At 45.7% G+C, this 19,130-nt stretch overlaps 1 protein-coding gene across 1 annotated transcript in view; it reads left to right on the top strand.

The window, feature by feature from the left end:
* Positions 1 to 19,130, top strand: part of LOC127579341 (serine/threonine-protein phosphatase 4 catalytic subunit) — a 37,399-nt gene that overhangs the window by 5,322 nt on the left and 12,947 nt on the right. The window contains exons 2-5 of the mRNA XM_052032073.1: positions 6,558 to 6,702; positions 16,880 to 16,931; positions 17,643 to 17,693; positions 17,976 to 18,077. Coding sequence (XP_051888033.1) covers positions 6,605 to 6,702; positions 16,880 to 16,931; positions 17,643 to 17,693; positions 17,976 to 18,077 — 303 coding nt within the window. The 5' untranslated portion in view covers positions 6,558 to 6,604. The remainder of the gene's footprint in view (positions 1 to 6,557; positions 6,703 to 16,879; positions 16,932 to 17,642; positions 17,694 to 17,975; positions 18,078 to 19,130) is intronic.

Here is a 19,130-nt window from a genome sequence, read left to right as displayed (position 1 = left end):
TACAAAACTCTGGTTAGGTCACACTTAGAGTACTGTGTCCAGTTCTGGTTGCCCCATTATAGGAAGGATGTGGAAGTGTTGGAAAGGGTGCAGGGGAGATTTACCAGGATGCTGCCTGGTTTAGAGAGATTGCATTATGAAGAGAGACTAAGGGAGCTAGGGCTTTGCTCATTGGAGAGAAGGAGGATGAGAGGAGACATGATAGAAGTGTACAAAATATTAAGAGGAATAGATAGAGTGGACAGCCAGTGCCTCTTTCACAGGGCACCAATGCTCAAAACAAGAGGGCATGGCTTTAAAGTAATGGGTGGGAAGTTCAAGGGAGATATCAGAGGAAGGTTTTTTACCCAGAGAGTGGTTGGTGCATGGAATGCGCTGCCTGGGGTGGTGGTGGAGGCAGGTATATTGGTCAGATTCAAGAGGTTGTTAGATAAACATATGGAGGAATTTAAAATAGAGGGATATGTGGGGTGAAGGGTTTAGATAGTCTTAGGCAAGGTTTAAAGGTTGGCACAACATTGTGGGCCAAAGGGCCTGTATTGTGCTGTACTGTTCTATGTTCTGTGATTCTATATACTGGGCCAGATTGTACTGAGGCCGGTCTGCTTACCAACCCAATCTCCTCTGTCCCGGATGCATGCAAGCAGACCCTCCTCACCCAGAGGTGTCCTGCGAGTTGTAGCAGGCTCTTGGGCAGCTGACTTGAGGCCCTGTCCTGGAATGCCCCAACAGCTCACTGCTTTCAAAGGCTTCTGCACATTTTAAAATGTATCTGATAGTCAGAGACATTTAAACTACCAAGCAGAAGTAAATAACTTGAAAGAAGCAATTAAAGTCCTTTTAAAATACTTTATAATTCAAATAATTTAAATGCTTTTAAGTGCTTTAAATGAGGCATCTACATCTAGAAGGTGTGAGTTTGGGGCAGAGGAGTAGCAGGATTAGAGGAGGTCTGAGGAAGAATTTTTCACCTGGATTAAATTCCATCTGCCACTGCACCCCCCCTCCCCACACCCCCCCCCCCCAACTTTGTCCCCCTCTACCCTTAAACGACCATTAACTTTTACCCGTGGCTGGACAATCCCCTTCAAATGAAGGGGGGCACTATTCGTATGCCAACCAGTTCTGCGTAAAACTGAGGGGCAGGTAAGAAGTGGGATCCTATCTGCACTGTTCCCTCTGGTCCTGCGTGACCTGTGAGGTGCTCCGTCCCCTCCCTCTGTCTTCAGTTTGCATTCCACCTTGTTAACTCGACACTGAGATTTGGGATGAGGTAGCCGCTGAAGACATTTTCCGTGTGCACAAACTCCATGTTCTGAAGTCCAGACATGACCATATTTATTTTGCTTCATAAACATTTTTATTAAAAGTAGCCGAAGTACCAAACCACTGGACAAAATGTTAAAGGCACAAGTGATGAGAAAAGTGGCAGCATTTTTCTTGCACTTCTGCCTGACTTCCCTTCTGATCAAATTCTCCAACACACTGCTGGTGAAGCGCTCTGTTTAAGACTACCATGTGTGGATTGCCAATAAAGCTGCTTTTCCTGCTGATGCTTGCTTCCCACGAAAAAATAGAGAATGATCTGGAGTACCGTGTGTTGTTCTGGGCACTCTGCCGTTAGGATACATTGGCTCTGGAAGGAGTGCAGTGTTGATTTCCCTGTAGGGTTGCCTAGGCTCCAGGAGCCAGATATAGATGTGCTTGCACAAACCAGACTTGTCTTCTTTCCAATATAGAAGTTTAAGAGTTTAAATTGAGAAGAAAAACTCTTTCTGTTGGTGGGGGAGTCCAGAGGCTTGTAATCTTAAAATCAGTGTAGGTTGTTGTTAAGCAGAGGTCAAGAAAACATGAGTAGGAAATGTATAGTACTCCGCTTGTAAATACTCAAGGTTAATTTAGACTTGGTCTTTACTGGCTGAGGCAGGGAAAACAAAAGCAGGGAGTTGAACATGCACACAGGTACTGAGTATGTGTTCTGGTCACCCCACTAAAGAGAGGATCCGACAGCAGTCGGAAGGGTGAGGAGGTGATTCATGGAGATGTTGCTGGAGTTGGAGGAATGTAATTCATGAGACGAGGGAGAATGAAAGGTCATGGTCAGTGCAGATATGTGGGCTGAAGGGGTGTTTCCTATTCTGTACTATGTGAGGGCAATAAAAGAATTGAGCCAAGTCAGGTGTCAGGAATCGGGGTACAGATCACCTATGATATCACTGAATAGTGGTGTAACTGTGGGTCTGGTGGGTCTGCCTCTGTTATAACTCTACCAAATGTTTTGGGAAAGTTTTGCTGCTGCCTTTTAACTGGGCTTGATGGCTTGGACATAATGTTTCTGGAGCTGGTGTTATGCCCAGTTAATGGTCTCATTTTAAAGGTTGTGTGTCTGGGCTGTCATGTAGCCATAACAGCAGAGGCAATGCTGGCTGAACATACAGTACTTTCATGTCTCGTGTATTCCATGACACAGAAGAGAAACTTTTTCTATTGGCGGGGGAACCAAGAGGCGCTTCAGCCTAAAATCGGTTGAGGTCACCTTTAAGCAGAGTTCAGTGAAACCATGAATAGGAGAAGTAGTATACTCTTCCCCAAAAAGTCGTAAGTACTCAGTACCTTGGAACCCAAAGTTGATTTAAGTTTGGCTGAAGTGAGGAAAATGAGAGTAGGGAATTAAACAATAGCAAGGGTACTGAGCACTAAATTGGTAGAGTTAGTGAGCAACTCCTTTCCATTTGGGAGGTAGCTGCCATTCAGTGGTATGTTGTGTGTTCACGTGGTTCCTCAGCAGTCCCTTGATCTCGGGGCTGACTTGCATTCAGCCCAGTTTTCTGGATTCTAAGGTGATTGATGCCCTTATGGGAACAGCAGACTCCGCCACAGATGAGTCAAGAGGTGCTTGACGTAGCAGCCGGTGGGTAGTCTGAGAGGTGGCGTTCTCCTTCAGCCACATGTGCAGGGCTTCTCTGCTCTTGATGCATGCCTCGAGGTTGTCTACCATCCTAAATACTCCATTTGTGGTTCGTGGGCAAGGGATTTCAGGAGTCGGTAGGTATGTTGCATTTTCTTTCCCCCAAGGAGGCTTTGAAAACATCAATTTTTTTTCTCTCTCTGCCTCTCTGTTCCTGTAACAGCTTGAAACAGAACGTCTGTTTCAAGAGTCTGGGGCTGGGCATGTGAACAATGTGGCCTTGGTAGCTAAGCTGGCTGAGTGTCATTCGTGCCTCTGCAGAGAGTGCTGCCAAGGAGCTCTGTCTCTGAGGACATGTGAACACGAGTGTCTCTCTCCAATCACATTCCATCTTCTCCAACCCTTTGCCTCTTCCATCTATCACCTCCCAGCTTCTCACATCATTCCCAGTCCCCCCTCCCTCACCCACCTACCTTTTGCACACACCCCCCTCACTGGCCTATAATCCACCAGTTTGTGCTCCTCCCCCCACCCTTTTATTCCAGCTTCTGCCCTCTTCCTTTCCAGTCCTGATGAAGGGTCTCGGCCTGAAACATCAACTGTTTATTTCCCTCCTTAGATGCTGCCTGACCTGCTGAGTTTCTCCAGCAGTTTTTGTGTGTTGCTCCAGATTTCGATCATCTGCAGTCTTTCCTGTGTCATCTGCAGCTCGCCTATTGTGGTTGGAGTGCCCTTGGTTCTAGAGTGCAGTTGCAGAAGGTTGAACAGTTTTTCTTGGGTTCTACAGAAGCTTGGTGGCACAGTAGAGTCTCAAGTATTCCCAAGTGCTGCTTTTTTTTAAAAAAACAACAATCGCAAGCCAACTTCCATGTGGCCTTCATGAGTTTATTGTTGTAGAGCCAGGAATGTGGACTGAGCTGGTGGCCAGCTGTGTAGTGGGAGCTGCGGGCCATCTGATTAGGAGGATACTGGCAGTACACTTGCTTGTGACTGGCTTCACACTGTTTCCGAGCACAAGGATCCATTGGCAAAGGGTAAGATTGTGAACATAATGACCAATTAATGGTTATTTATTGTTGGACAAGGAGGATGATTAAGACAGTGTCTTAGCTTGAATTGGCTGCAACATAATTTGATTGAAATTAGATTCATGGAATGGTATAGCACAGAACACACCCTTCGGCCCACAATGTTGTGCCGACATAGCTATTCTCTCCTACCTACAGAATGCCCATATCCCTCTATTTTCCTCTCATTCATGTGCCCATCCAAGCCCTTCTTGAAAGCCCCCCAATGAGTTTGCCTCCACCACCCTATCAAGCAACGCATTCCAGGCACCCACCACTCTCTCAGTAAAAAAAAATGTACCCCTCACGATTCAATTGACACATTATTCAATCGCAAGCCAAACAGGAGTTGGGTGTAGTTTTGGTCAACCAATCAGTTTGGCTTGCCAAGATGTTCCTGAAAGCTGAAGTTATTCCCACACTAGTTACTGCTCTGATGAGGAAAGCAGCCTTGATTCACTTTCAAAGTTGCTGTTTTCATCCTCCTGAATACTCTATTTTCTGTGTGTTACTACTTTAGTTCCAACACCCCTCTACAGATTTTGATGTCCTACAACTTTGTGTAGTCTCTTCAGTCTGGCTTTTGGAGAAACTCAAACAGAAGCTGACAGGATTGTAGTAAGCCTTTACCTCTCTGTGCTGCACTTGTTCACAAGCCTGGTTTCTTTACATTACAACTGTTGGTACTTTCACTGCTGCATTATTTCCCCACCACCACCCCAAGTCATTGGTTGAAGTAATCATTAGTATGCAAGCTTTCTGGACACTGGCAAGTGGGGTCTGTTCTTAAAAGGAAAGAGTGTGTGTTTCATATCGGATCTGTATTTGGAATCCCCCTCCATGTCTTGTTGCTGAACATGACTGTAACCATGTCATCCTAGATGAACCAGAGTTGAGCTGCTTCTCCCATTCCTCTCCACTCCACTTCCATAACCTTCAGGCTTGGTCCCTGCCTCACTTCACCTGCTACTGAATCCCTTCTGGCTTTCTTCTATTCTTGATTATTCCAAAATTCCCCTGGTTTGCCTCCAACCCACCATGCCCTTCAGCTCATCCAAAACTCTGCCTATAATCTTGCAGCACTGACTCCTCTTCACACCTGTACCAATTTCATTGGTTTCCTGTCTGGCAGCAGTTAATTGTATTAAAATTTTGATCTTTTAATATCTTTCCTTGGCTTTGTCTCTACCCTTCTCTGGACCTACAACCTCTCAGAACTCTCTCTCTTTCTCCAATGTGCTGAGCATCCTGACTTGAGGTCCTTTCCCTAAATTTCCCCTTAGTTTTCACCTGTGCTAATGCCTCTTTGTGACTCTGTTACAAACTGTGTTCGTAATCCTCTGAATTGCTTTTGGTTGTTTTGACACATTGAAAATATTATTATGGCTTGTTGTCATTGTTGTGAGCAATGTTTTCCATGTGTGACAGGCACACTGCCCAAAAGCAGTGGCTGGAAGTTCATTGCTTCTACTTCCATCTCTGAAACACCGCACAACAGAGCCTGAGTGCCAGCTTACCTGCTTATGAAACCTTCAGCTCTATTTCTTGCTTGCGGACTTAGTTACTTTAATGTATTCTTTGGCTGGTCTTGTAGTCTTTGTAAATGGGAGGTGTTGTAAAACTCGGCTACTTCTGTTATTACTAACACAGGCCCTCAATCCTTTCAAATTTCGGGATGTGGCTATTGCTTGGAAAGTCAGCACTTGTTGTCTATCCCTAATTGCCCTTCTTGGTGAGCCGTTATCAGCCAGTACACTCAGGTGAAGGTGCCTTCAGAGTCCAGCTGGAGTGAGTGGTTCACTATTTTGCCGGTGGTGGTGGTGATCACTGTGGAAGCCCTTCTTAGGCGGTAGGAATTGAAGGCTTGGGAGGTGCTGTGGAAGGAGTCTTGGCGAGTAACTGCAGTACAGCAGTGATGGAAGGAGTGAGTGTGTAGAGTGACGGCGGGTGGTGTTGTACTGGATGGTGTCAAGTTTCTTGAATTGTTGGAGCTGTTTTTGTCCAAGCAGGTGGAGGGAACTCCATGCTGCTCACTTGTGCCCTGTTGGTGATGGAGAGGTTTGGTATTGAGGTGGTGAGACTTTTTTTTATGTAGGATATCCAGCCTCTACCCTGCTCTTGTCACTGTCTTTATGTGGCTAGTTTTAAGTGTCAGGTACTTCGACTGTATTACCCACCTTTACATCCCTCTCCACCTCGATAATTTTCTCCAGCTTTGTGAGTCTTGGGTATTTTCCTCCCATCTTTCTGGCCTTCTGATATTTACTGAACTTGTTCCAACTTTGGCTGCCCTGGCCTCTGGAATTCCACCCCTAAACCCCAATATTTGTCCAAGACCTACCTTTGATCAAACTGTTTGTCACCTGCAGTAATATCTCTGGGTGGTTCAGCATATTTTAAGATTGCCTGACTGAGACCTGTTGAGCTTGTGTGTTGCTATATAAATGGAGTTGTCAGTTGTGGACTGATTCATGTAACCTCAGGGTTTGATTACCAGTTTTGTTTTAAATGCATCATTTGGGAGTTCTTTGGATAGGCAAGCAGTTTCTTCACTTTTCACTGTGGTCCCTGTTGTATTTCAGGCTGTTGTTTGGAGACCACCTCCCAGCCCCTGGTTTCCTCTGCTGCCATGGCTGATACTAGTGACCTGGACCATCAGATAGAGCAGCTGATGCGCTGTGAACTCATCAAAGAATCAGAGGTGAAAGTGCTGTGTGGCAAAGCCAGGTATGGAATAATTTCGAGCATAATGTGCTGAAATTAGTAAGTCACTAATTATCATTTTATATGCTGTTCTTTGTATGGCATAAATTTACAAATGTGTATTTGCAGCTGAAGTGGACAAGAGGGCAGAGATTACTGCTGAATGGTTTGCTGCAAGCTTTGCAGAGGTAGAGGCTCTGACCTTCAAACACTTTTTCAGTTGCCAATAATTATGCTGCTGCACTGAGAGCTTCATTGTTGTCATGTGGTGAGAGGTGGCTGCTGACGTATGGGAATTGGACCACATTTTCTAGGGTCTTGTCATACACCTTTATTGTTATAGGGCAATATTGTGCAGTGGGGGGCAGGTTGGTTGAGGAGCTTTGTTTGTGGATATTAATACAAGGTGCATTCTCTGGTCTTCAGATTAAGATCACAGCTTGCATGCCATCATGAAACCGACAAAAGATGACGAATTTCTGAAGGCAGCCAAATTTGAGAAGGATTCTCCACAGTCCCTCTCCATTGATGGTGACTTTTGTGAGATCAAATAAGCTCAAATATGCTGCTCCCTACATTTCTCTTCGTCATTTCTCGTAGTGAAGATTCTCCAGATGAATGGAATCCATAGTGATTCAAGGAGCACCTCTTCGGCCACTGGGCGAAGGCTGTTGAGGAGGATCCCAGCTGTTTTTATCCTGTGTCAGACAATGGAGAGATCCCTCTGTAGATACCAGTTTCCTTTACTGAAAATGGTCAAGGTTGCAGACTCTGAGGCCCTCCTCTCTGCAGACAATGGAGGGTAAGATGGTGAATTTGTAACTGAAGCTCCTCACCACCAAGTTTGGGACTTCATTTGGGACCTGTATTTTTTTTTATGTTGACATTTGTCTTCTTCCTGAATTCTTGTTGGTCAGGGTTGGCAGCGAGGTGGTTCCAAATTGTTTGCCTATGGTATGGGATCTATCAAAGGTGCTCACATCCAGGACAGTCACAGCTGAGGAGTTTGAAGTGTCCCTTGTACTGAGGGCTGACTGCCTTTTTGTCTTTGAATTTCACTCCTGTTCTTGGCTCTCATTGGGACGGGGCCGTGAGTGTTTGGGCTGTTGATGGTCTTGACAGTACAGCAGAATCTACACGTACCATGGCTGTCGGCAAGTGGCTGAGCCTCCTGCACTCTTTCCACCCACCATCTTTTCCTTGCATCAGAGACTTTCTGCTGAATCCCAGCCTTAAAGTGCCTGTAGAGGTGTTTCTTTCCCTTTACGGTATGGTGGAACTTCAATGCAAGAGTACCTTGTACTTGAATTTAATTGGCTCCTGGATCTCCTCAGCAAACCAGCCCTGGTGTTCTCTGGTAGCGAAGTAGAGTTTTGTCACGTGTTGATTATGGTGTACCTCAGGGCAGTCAGGATGCTGTGGGCATTCTGAGGCTTCCGTTTGCTGGGGGTCATCAGAGAGGAACTGTCTGAGGAGAGTTATCTTGTAGGGTCCTTCAAGCCATTAGTATTAATTTTCTTGAGGCGACATTTCTATTGGCGCTGTTGTTTTGGAACAATGCTGATGGAGATGAGAGCAGCTGTCAATCAAACATTCATCAATACCTGTCATGGAACAGGGGACGTGGACATCCTTGTGGTATCTAGTTCGGATTATGAATAATCACAGGTGATGGCCTGGATCAGGGTATTGCCTTGAGCTGCTGTGTTTGCCGCTCTGGTAAAGCAGGGTGGTGGTTATAACCAACAGTGAGACTGTTCTCCAAGCATTGTCAGGAAGAGGACTCCCATTAGAGTAAGCTGACCCTACCCCCTGCTTGCTAATCCTATCTTGTCTGAGGGTTGTGTTTTCTGTCCCGAGCTGGCCTGGAAGGGTCGGCTTGGTTCCATCTGGGATCCAGGCCAGAGTATTTTCAAGGTCTGTAAATATAAACTTCCTAACTGGTCATATTATGCAATCTTTTCCCTCTGGCCTGGCCCCATCAATGTCTGGATTGTAATCAAGGGGTTGATTTGTGCTGTGATTTATGATCTTAAAGCAATATACAGAGTAAGACTCTGGAATTCTGTAGCTCCTTAAGGCCAATTTCTGCAGCAGCAGTTTGTAGATTGTGTGGCAGACATACTAAAGGCAGTGAATGCCTTGTTGAATGAATGGCTTGTTGAATAATTGCAAAGTATTTTTACAAAAGCATTTACTGTACTCACTGGCTATTTATAATAAGTATCACTAATGCATCAGCTGGCTCACTGGACTCACTGGCTCAATGTTTCATCTGGACAGTTGGAATGGCTTGGATGTTGGCTGTCATTTTAATCCAGTCTGTTTTTGCAACAATAGATCTGCTTTAGCTAGAACTACCAAATTACAGCAGTTACTGATTGGAATTGGTTTACTATTGTCACTTGTACTGAGGTACAGTGAAAAACTTGTCTTGCATACCGATCGTACAGGTCAATTCATTACACCGTGCAGTTACATTGGGTTAGTACAGAGTGCATTGATGTAGTACAAGTAAAAACAGTAACAGTACAGAGTAAAGTGTCACAGCTACAGAGAAAGTGCAGTGCAATAAGGTGCAAGGTCACAACAAGGTAGATCGTAAGGTCAGTCCATCTCATCAAATAAGGGAACAGTTCAATAGTCTTATCACAGTGGGATAGAAGTTGTCCTTAAGCCTGGTAGTACGTGCCCTCAGGGTCCTGTATCTTCTACCCGATGGAAGAGGAGAGAAGAGAGAATGACCCGGGTGGGTGGGGTCTTTGATTATGCTGACTGCTTCACCAAGGCAGCGAGAGGTAAAGACAGAGTCCAAGGAGGGGAGGCTGGTGTCCGTGATGCGCTGGGCTGTGTCCACAACTCTCTGCAGTCTCTTGCGGTCCTGGGCAGAGCAGTTGCCGTACCAAGCCATGATACATCCAGATAGGATGCTTTCTATGGTGCATCGGTAAAAGTTGGTGAGTGTCAAAGGGGACGTGCTGAAGTTCCACTGGATTTTAACAGATGGATGTTGCCCAGATTGGCTTGTGGCAAGCTGGGGATGTGGTAGTTCCGTTCCTAGGGGAAAAGGTGCTCTCACTTGTGATGTAGTATCCCCTCCCTATGTAGACCACAGCAGTGGGAATGTAACAGGTGAATGAGCAGAAAATTGATGTTTCTATTGTAGAAGATCAGAATGTTGAACTGTTTTCTTAACGGGAGAATCAGTTTGTATCCCTCTGGGTTTTTTTTTAATGTATTCATTCAAGGGATGTGGGCTTTGCAGGCTGAGTCCTTGAGGTGTGGGTATACACACAATGCTGTTAGGGAGGGAGTTCTGGGATTTTGACCCAGTGATGATGAAGGAGCAGTGATGTATTTTCTGAGTCAAAGTAGTGTGTGGCTTGGGGGGGGGGGGGGGGGGGGGGGGGGGGGGGGGGGGAGGAGGTGGGGGGGGGGGGGGGGGGGGGGGGCAACTTCCAGCTGGTGGTGATCTTCTATTTTTGCTGTCCTTGCCTTTGTAGCCGGTAGATGTCATGGGTTTGGAAGGTGCTGTCTATGGAGTCTTGGCGAGTTGCTGCAGTGCATCCTGTAGATAATACAAGCTGTTACTACTGCGTGTCAGTATAGTGGAGTGAGTGAATAGTTATGGATGGTTGTTGAGGTCTTGCTGCATTATCTGAGGAGTTGCAAATGGTGCTGAATGTTGTGTGAATACCCCTAATTTTTAGCAAAAAAAAACAAGATGCCGGAGGAACTTAGCATCTATGGAGGGAAATGGACAGTTGACATTGCTGCATCTGCACTGAAAGATAGAAGTGAGGTGGCCAGTATAAAGGGGGTGGGAGCAAGAGCTACCAAACAATAGGTGGATCCAGGTGAGAAGGAATGATAAGCAGATGGTGGAGTGGAAATAGTGACAGAATAGAGACAAGCTGGGAGGTGATGGGTGGAGGTGACAAAGGGCTGAAGCTGATAGAGCAAGGTGGAGCACGGAGTCAAGTGAGGGAGGTGCAGATGAGAACTAGTGGGAGGAGTGTGTGGGTGATGGGTAGATGGAGTGGATGGAGGAGGGAAAAGGAGTGAGGGTTGGTGTGAGTGTAGGAAGAACTAGGGAGATCAGGAGGAAGGGGACAGAAGGGGAGCAGTTCACCTGATGTTGGACAATTCCGTGCTCATGCCGTTGGGTTGTGGACTACCCAGATGGAATATGAGGTGCTTATCCTCTACTTTTGACCTTGTGATTGAAGGAAGGTCATTGATGAAGCAGCTGAAGATGGTTGGGCCTAGGACATGACCCTGAGGAACTCCCGCAGAGATGTCCTGTGGCTGAGATGATTGACCTCCAACCACCACAACCATCTCCCTCTGGGCTGGGTATGATTCCAACCAGTGGAGGGTTTTCCCCGATTCCCATTGACTCCACTTTAGTCAGGGCTCCTTGATGCCACACTCGATCAAATGCTGCCTTGATGTCGAGGGCAGTTACTCTCACTTCCCCTCTGGCGTTCAGTTCCTTTGTCCATGTTTGGACTGAGGTGCCAATGAGGTCAGGAGCTGAGTGACTTTGGTGGAACCCAAACTGAGCTTCTGTGAACAGGTTGTAGCTCAGCAAGTGCCGCTTACTAGCACTGTCGGTTATCCCTTCCATCACTTCACATATGATTGAGAGTGGTCCAGTGGGGCGGTAATTAGCTGGGTTGGATTTGTCCTGCTTGTTGTAGAGGGACATACCTGGGCAACTTTCCACCTTGTCGGGTAGATGCCAGTGTTGTGGCTGCAGATTGGCCGAGGGCGCAGCAACTTCTGGAGCACAGGGTTCTAGTACTGTTTCCATAATGTTGTCAGGACACATAGTATCCAATGCCTTCAGCCATTTCTTGATATCACGTGCAATGAATTGAATAGGCTGAAGACTGGCATCTATCGTGCTGGGGACCACTGGAGGAGGCTGAGACCGATCGTCCACTTGTCACATCTGGCCGAAGATTCTCGCAAATGCTTCAGCTTTCTCCTGCTCTGATATGCTGGCCTCCCCCACCATTGAGAATGGGGATTTTTGTGGAGCCTGCTCCTGTAGTGGGAAGTTTAATTGTCCACCACCATATATGACTGGATGTGGCAGGATGGCAGAGCTTGGATCTGAATTGTTGGTTCTGGGATAGCTCAGCTCCCATTCCAAAGACGTACAGGTTAGGAGCCGTGGGCATGCTATGTTGGCGCTGCAAGAGTGGCGACACTTGCGGGCTGCCCCCAGCATGTTCTCAGTAACACAAAAAGATGCATTTCACTGTGCGTTTCGATGTACGTGACTAATAAATATCTGTTGCATGCTGTTTGAGGTTTGGCACGGAAGAAGTCCTATCTTGTAGCTTCACCAGGTTGATTCCTCGTTCCGAGGAATGCCTGGCACTGCCCCTGGAATGTCCTCCTGCACACTTCATTGAACCAGGGTTGATCCCTGATTTGACGGTGATGGTCTGGCAGGGGTTATGCCAGGCCATGAGGTTGCACATCGTGGCTGAGTATGATTCTGTTGATGGCCTACATTGCCATATGGGTGCCCAGTCCTGAGCTGCTGGATCTGTTCGCAGTCTGCCCCACTTAGAACGGTGGTAGTGCCATACAGTGTATTTTCACTGAAGACAGGAATCTGTCTCCACGGGGACTGTGCAGTGGTATCTCCTACCGATATTGTAGAGGTCAGATGCATTTATAGCAGGTAGATTGAGGATGAGATCAAGCAGGTTTTTTTCCTCTTGGTTCCTTCCCCATCTGCTGCAGAGGAAATCTAGCAGCAGTTTCCTTTAGCACCTGGCCTGCTTGGTCAGTAGTGGTGCTACCAAGCCACTCTTGGTGATGGATGTTGAAGTCCCCCACCCACAGTACATTCTGTGCCTTTGCCACTCTGTGCTTCCTCCAAGTGGTGTTGCACATGGAATAGAGTTGATTCATCAGCTGAGGGGGGACAGTAGGTGGTAGTCAGCTGAAGCATTCTTTACCCAAGTTTAACCTGATGCCATGAGGTTTCATGGAATCCTAAGTTAACGTTGAAGGCTTCCAGGGCAGTCTGTGAAGTCTTACTGATGGGACAGGACATATCCAGGGATGGAGTCGGTGGTGTCTGGGGTGTTGACTGTAAGGTATGATTCCACGAGTATGACTATGGCAGACTGTTGCTTGACTCATCTGTGAGAAAGCTCTCCTAACTTTGATACAAGCCCCTAGGTGTTGGTAAGGAGAACTTGACAGGGTAGTTTTGTCGTTTATTGTTTCCGATGCCTCAGTTGATTCCAGTTATCCGTCCAGTTTTGTTTCTTTGTGGCTTTCGAGCTGAATGTGGCTTACAACTGAATGGCTTGCCAGGCCATTTCAGAAGGCAGTTCAGAGACTACCACGTTGCTGTGGGTCTGGAGTCACGTGTAGGCCACACCAGGTAAGGATGGCAGATTTCTCTCTTCTGTCCCCTGCCTTACAGGATGGGTCTTTACAACAATCGACAATGTTCTTCATGGTCATCGTTAGACTTTTTAATTATCACCATCTGCCTTGGTGGGATTCGAACCCAGGTCCCCAGATAAGGACCTGGGTATCTAGATTATTTTAATCCAGTGATAATACCACTGTACCATTGCCTCCCTTTACCTAGGGTTTTTCCCAGGGCCTGTAAACACATTGACAGTTTTGATTGTTTCCTTCCCAGCTCTAGCTGGCATCTGGCTCACCACCAGCCCCTGTGCATTCCCTGCTGCAGTGTTTCAGAGTGTTGCCGGAGTCGAAGCCACAACTTCATGTGAAACAGCAGCCTTACCCGCAGTCAGCTTGTATTAACATCACATGCTACCTTGTTGTATTAGATATTTCTAATTGTTTCATGTTGGCTGCATTCAGAAAAAGATATCACAGCTCAAAGGTCAGTTGAGTTCTTTGGTTGTATTTGTTTGGTTCTTCTCCATTGGATGGAGTGGGGGAGGTGGTGGGCTGCTATGCTTTCCATTATCTCTTGTAAAGGAGTTATTTTTAGCTGGAAGTGAAAGCATTGAACTTTGGCGAGGCTCTCACTGAGATGAATTGGACCCAAACAGTCAGGAAATCGACTTTTTCCTTTGTGGAGTACAATGTGATGATGGCCATTTCCAGGTCTCTGAGCCTGTGGAAATTCAATCTGGTACTTCCTGCCATGAGTTACTGTCTCCTGGAGTGCTAGCTGGGCACAGAATGACATCACTCCCTTGTGCAGTGCAGTCCTGGAACACTGAGGGTACTCGAACCAAGTTCTTGGGCGTTATTTTTGCTCTTTTGTTGCAGTTTTAATACCAGAATGGTTGCTAGGCTCAGAATTTAGTGAGAGTCTGGAGTTTAATAAAGTCAGATTGGGTAAAGGCAGCAACTCCTTTCTCTTAAGGACCATAAGGAACCAGATGTGTATTTGTGACAGTCTAGTAATTTCATGGTCACCGTCATATTACTGATATTGGCTTTTTTTAATTGAGACTTCATTACTTAACCTAAAATCACCAGCTGCTGTGGTGGCATTTGAAGCTGTGGATGAAAAGGGAAATCTGTAGCAATGCAGAGGCAGTGTCTGAGACCAGAGAAACGACTGGTGTTTCAGAACTGGATTCTGTGGTAAAAGGCCATGGACTTTCTCTCTTGGGTGTTGACTGACCTGCTGAATAGTTTGAACATTTTCTCATATTATTTCTGTCTTTGCTTTTGTCTGGTATCTGTGGATTACTGGTTGAACTTGCCCCTCAGTGTGAATGTTTCCTGATTCCTGCAGTGGTATTAACACTACCCCCGTTCCACACTTTGAGGGTCCAGTTAGTTCAGTGTCTAACGCATTTTATCGTCCCTTTCTGTTTATAAACTAAACTCCTCTGTGGAATCACTTCCTGGTAATTACTCTGCACTTCCTGCTGCTTAACTTTTCTTGAGGGTAGGATGTGCATTAATTTTGTTGTTCCAACTGCCCAGTGTACGTTGCAGGTTAGTGGATAACTGCCTGTGTGTGACCGCACTGGGGAGGTAGTAGAAGAGTGGAACATTTCATTGAAAAGCACAGCTCATCACTTTGAGGCCTGGTGAAGCGTGTCGACCAGAAAGATATTTCTTTATTAGTGGCATGTACATCGAAACACACAGTGAAATACGTCTTTTTGCATTGCTAAGAATGTGCTGGGGACAGCCCGCAAGTGTCGCCACTCTTCCAGCGCCAACATAGCATCCCCACAGCTCCTAACCCATATGTCTTTGGAATGTGGGAGGAAACCGGAGCACCCGGAGGAAACCCACGCAGACACGGGGAGAATGTACAAAGTCCTTACAGGCAGCAGTGGGAATTGAACCCAGGTCACTAGCGCTGTAATAGCATTATGCTAACTGCTGTGCTACCATGCTGCCCACGGTACTGTTTACTTCCTTCATAGATGCTGCCTGGCCTGCTGAGTTCCTCCAGCATTTTGTGTATGTTGATTCATCACTTTCATCTGCTGGAGTGTGTTCCATTCACTTGAACCTCTTCTTTCACCTGTCAAGCTACCATTGCTGGAGGGCTGTCTGGGGAATACTGCTGTTGTCTCTGGGGACACGGTTATCATTGCAGTTACTGCTTGTTTCACTATTTGATGTGCACTGCTGAGATTACAGATAGATCAGTCCAATTTTGGATTTGATGGGAATCGAGAGATAGGACATTAGTGAGGAAAGTGAGGTAAAAGCGAGGGGCGCAGGCACGGTAGTGTAGCGGTTAGCGTAATGCTATTACAGCGCCAGCGACCTGGGTTCAATTCCGGCCGCTGTCTGTAAGTAGTTTGTATGTTCTTCCTGTGTCTGCGTGGGTTTCCTCCGGGTGCTCCGGTTTCCTCCCACATTCCAAAACAAAAGGTCGTACAGGTTAGGAAATTGTGGGCATGCTATGTTGGTGCCGGAAGCATGGCGACACTTGCGGGCTGTCCCCAGAACACTCTACGCAAAAGATGTATTTCACTGTGTGTTTCGATGTACACGTGACTAATAAAGGTATTTTATAAAAGAATCATATTTGTTAGGAATCATTCTGGAGTTATGAAATTATGGATAGCAGATATTAATTAAAATGAAAACCAGTCTTCAGGAAACAAAACCTGTTCATAATTTAACTTCAACTGATAAGTTAAGGACATCAAAACCTATCACTGGGTGTGGGACATTCTGATTCTGTACCATTGAAACTATGCAGGGGAAGACAATAGATGAATGTTTATGTTAATTGGTGTTAATTGAAACCTTCAGGATGAGATCAGGAAGGTACTAAGTGGCCATCTCCTGTATTAACACATTATTCAAGGCATATCCTGCCACTTCATGCACAGTTCAGGGCAGGTCAATTTGGTCACTGAATACTCTGCATATCTGTATATTCAGGGAGCTAGCTGTCCCTCACCACTGTAACAAAAGTATGTTTTGGGTGTCTGGAGTTTGTGCTCAGAAGCTCTTGGACCAGCCACCAGTATCTGCTAGTTGGGATGTCCTCACATTGTAAATATGTAATTCTGCAAAGTTGCCTGTCTACATTCAAAATGCTAAAGTTAGTAAATAGTTGTTAGTTGTTTATTGTTGTCCTTGTGTTCAAAAGGTATAAAACATTGTGTCGGGAGAGGAGAACTAGATTGTCTCCAGAAGATCAAAAGACCTTTTATCTCCTCTCTACAGCTTCCGTGTGGTTCAGTTCAGCAGTTGCAACAATGTTGAATGATAGAGCAGGCACGAGGAGCTGAATGGCTTTTGCTCCTGCTTCAAATTCTTGCATTCTTACATTCACTCTTCTAAGTGGCCCCAGAATGTACAAACTTGTTACAGACAGCAGCTGGAATTGAACCCAGGTTGCTGGTGCTGTAAAGCATTACTTTAACCACGATGCTACCATGCCTGCCCCTTGATATTGATGCCATCAGCTTGGAGACTACCAAGGCAGAATGAGGTGCTGTTCCTCTAAATTGTGACTAGCCTCAACTTGGTAGTAGAGGAGGCCGTGATCAGACGTGTCGGTGTGGGAATGGGAAGTGCAATTAAAATGGCTGTCCACTAATGAATTTCTTTTGATGTTGCACCATATAGTAGGGTCCTGAAGTACAAAGTTTGTGGTGTTCTGTTGCATCACAGACTCAGCAGTGTGAATTCATGGTAATAATCAAATGTGTTACAAAAAGAGTGGTTATAAATCTCATTTATGCCTGAACAGGGAGATTCTCGCTGAAGAGAGCAACGTTCAACAAGTGGATTCTCCAGTCACTGTGAGTTAACTTATTTTGTATGATCGAGTTGCTCAAAGCTGTGATTACACTGTACGGCAGTGAATTAAATTAAAAGATGGAAATATTTTCTTTATTCTCTCTGGTCTCTTGTAGGTGATGGTTGGGAGAGGGGAAGCGGGAATCTATCACACTCCTGACTTGTGCTTTGGAGATGGTGGAGAGGCTTTGAGGTGTCAGGGTGTGAATCACCTGATATAGCACGCCCACCTCTTGTAGTATTAACGTGGTTGTTCCCATTGAGTTTCTGGTCAACAGCCCCACCCTCACTCTCTGAACTGTTGCAGATGAAGGTGGCCCAATTCCAGCTCTGAGAGAACTTGGGCATGGGTAAAGCTGCAGCACACTCTTGCCACTTATCAGTAATTTACCAGCTGGGGAGAGGCCAAACACCAGTAATCGCTTTCACCAAACACTTAAATTGTTTTCTGAGTCATTAAAGCATTTGAATGAAATTTGGATCTGCTGTTTAGGAGTGATAAGGTTTTTGGATCCTGCAATATTTCCTGCAGCACTGACCTTTTAAAGGCATACTACAGAAATAATTTCCCACTTGGTCTATTCTGAAGTATTTTTGAGCAACATATGAACTTATTTCCTCCCAAGGTGTTCAGGGAAGAGTCCTTGGAAGCACCTGAAAGTAATTGCACTTGTATGTGTCTCTCTTCTCAGTTGATTGGTTTTTCTTTGCAGGTGTGTGGAGACATCCATGGGCAATTCTATGATCTCAAAGAGCTCTTTAAAGTGAGTTGTATTCAATGAGGTATTGGGGTATATTTCATAATGGTGTAACACAGTGTAAATACAATGTACTAAGTGAAGTCCTCACAGTGACCGTAAGAGATCTTGTGGTACTGTCTTCTAGTCACCTCTGCATGTTCTCCAGCACCACGTGTAACCTTGGACCTCTGGTTTGGGGGGTGCGGGGGGGCAGTAAATTTCCCTGATTGAATGTCAGACTATTGCAAGATTGGGATTGATTGCCTTGAGGAGTTTAGACATTGATGTTTGCTTTGTCTCCCCCAGGTTGGAGGAGACATTCCTGAAACCAACTACCTGTTTATGGGAGATTTTGTTGACAGAGGCTTCTACAGTGTTGAGACATTCTTGCTGCTATTAGCACTAAAGGTGAGGTTTTCTATATCTGATGGTTTACTGACTCTTCACCTGAATGTGAAACTTCCTAGCTCCTGCTCATTTCCCACTTCCACGACTGCAAGCTACCTTCTGGAACTATCTTAAAGCAAAGTCAGTGACAATTAATGCTGGAAATGCTAATAGAGTCAGCATACTCTACTGACCCTGTAGTAGGTAGAAGTCCCTCCATTCAAGCCTGCTCCACTGTTCATTCTTGGCCTCTGCTCTACTTTCCTGTCTGTTCCTGATAACCCTTGATTTTCCCTACTAGGAATCTGTCCATCTCCTCCAGTGTATTTGGTGACTTTCCCTCCACAGCTCTCTGGAAGAGAGAATTTCCAAGGTTCACAACTCTCTGGGAAGAAATTCCTGCTAATCTCCATGAATGGGCTTTGAATATGTAAGAAATAGCTTTCCTTTGAAAGCCATGTGCCTTGTTGTAGATTTCTCCACGAGGACAAATACCTTGTCAAGTCTTTCTCAATCTTCTCTTAAACTGCAGTATGTCTAGACTCATTGCTCAGTCACTGCTTATAAAGCAGCCTCTTAATTCCAGCAATCACCCGAATGAATCTCTTCTAAACTGGCTACGACGCAGATCTATCCCTCCTTGAATAAGGAGACCAAAGTTGTATACAGTAGTCCAGGTGTGGTCTTGCCAAGGGTCTGCATAGTTGCTACAATTGCAAGACATCCCTACTTTTATACATCATCCCCTTGCAATAAAAGCCAACATTTCGTTTACCTAATTAGTTGCTGTACCCGCAGACAATGTTGTTTCATGCAAACAGACCTTCAGAACCTTCGGTACAGCAGCATTCTGTTGTCTTTCCAAACAATATTCTGCTGTGCCGTTCTTCCTACCAAGCCAGATAAACTTGTGTTTCCCATCGTTGTACCCCATCTACCAGATTTTTGTCCATGTACTTGACCTATCTGTATCCCTTTGCAGACATTGTCCTCCTTGAAACTTGCTTCAGTGCATGCATCCTTCTGGCTAGATTGTAAATAGCTGAGGTCCTAATACTGATCTCGTGCCACCTT

Source organism: Pristis pectinata, chromosome 17, assembly GCF_009764475.1.
Source record: "Pristis pectinata isolate sPriPec2 chromosome 17, sPriPec2.1.pri, whole genome shotgun sequence".
Lineage (NCBI taxonomy): Eukaryota > Metazoa > Chordata > Chondrichthyes > Rhinopristiformes > Pristidae > Pristis > Pristis pectinata.
Note: the sequence above shows the minus strand (reverse complement) of the source record. Positions and strands in the feature narration are given on the sequence as shown.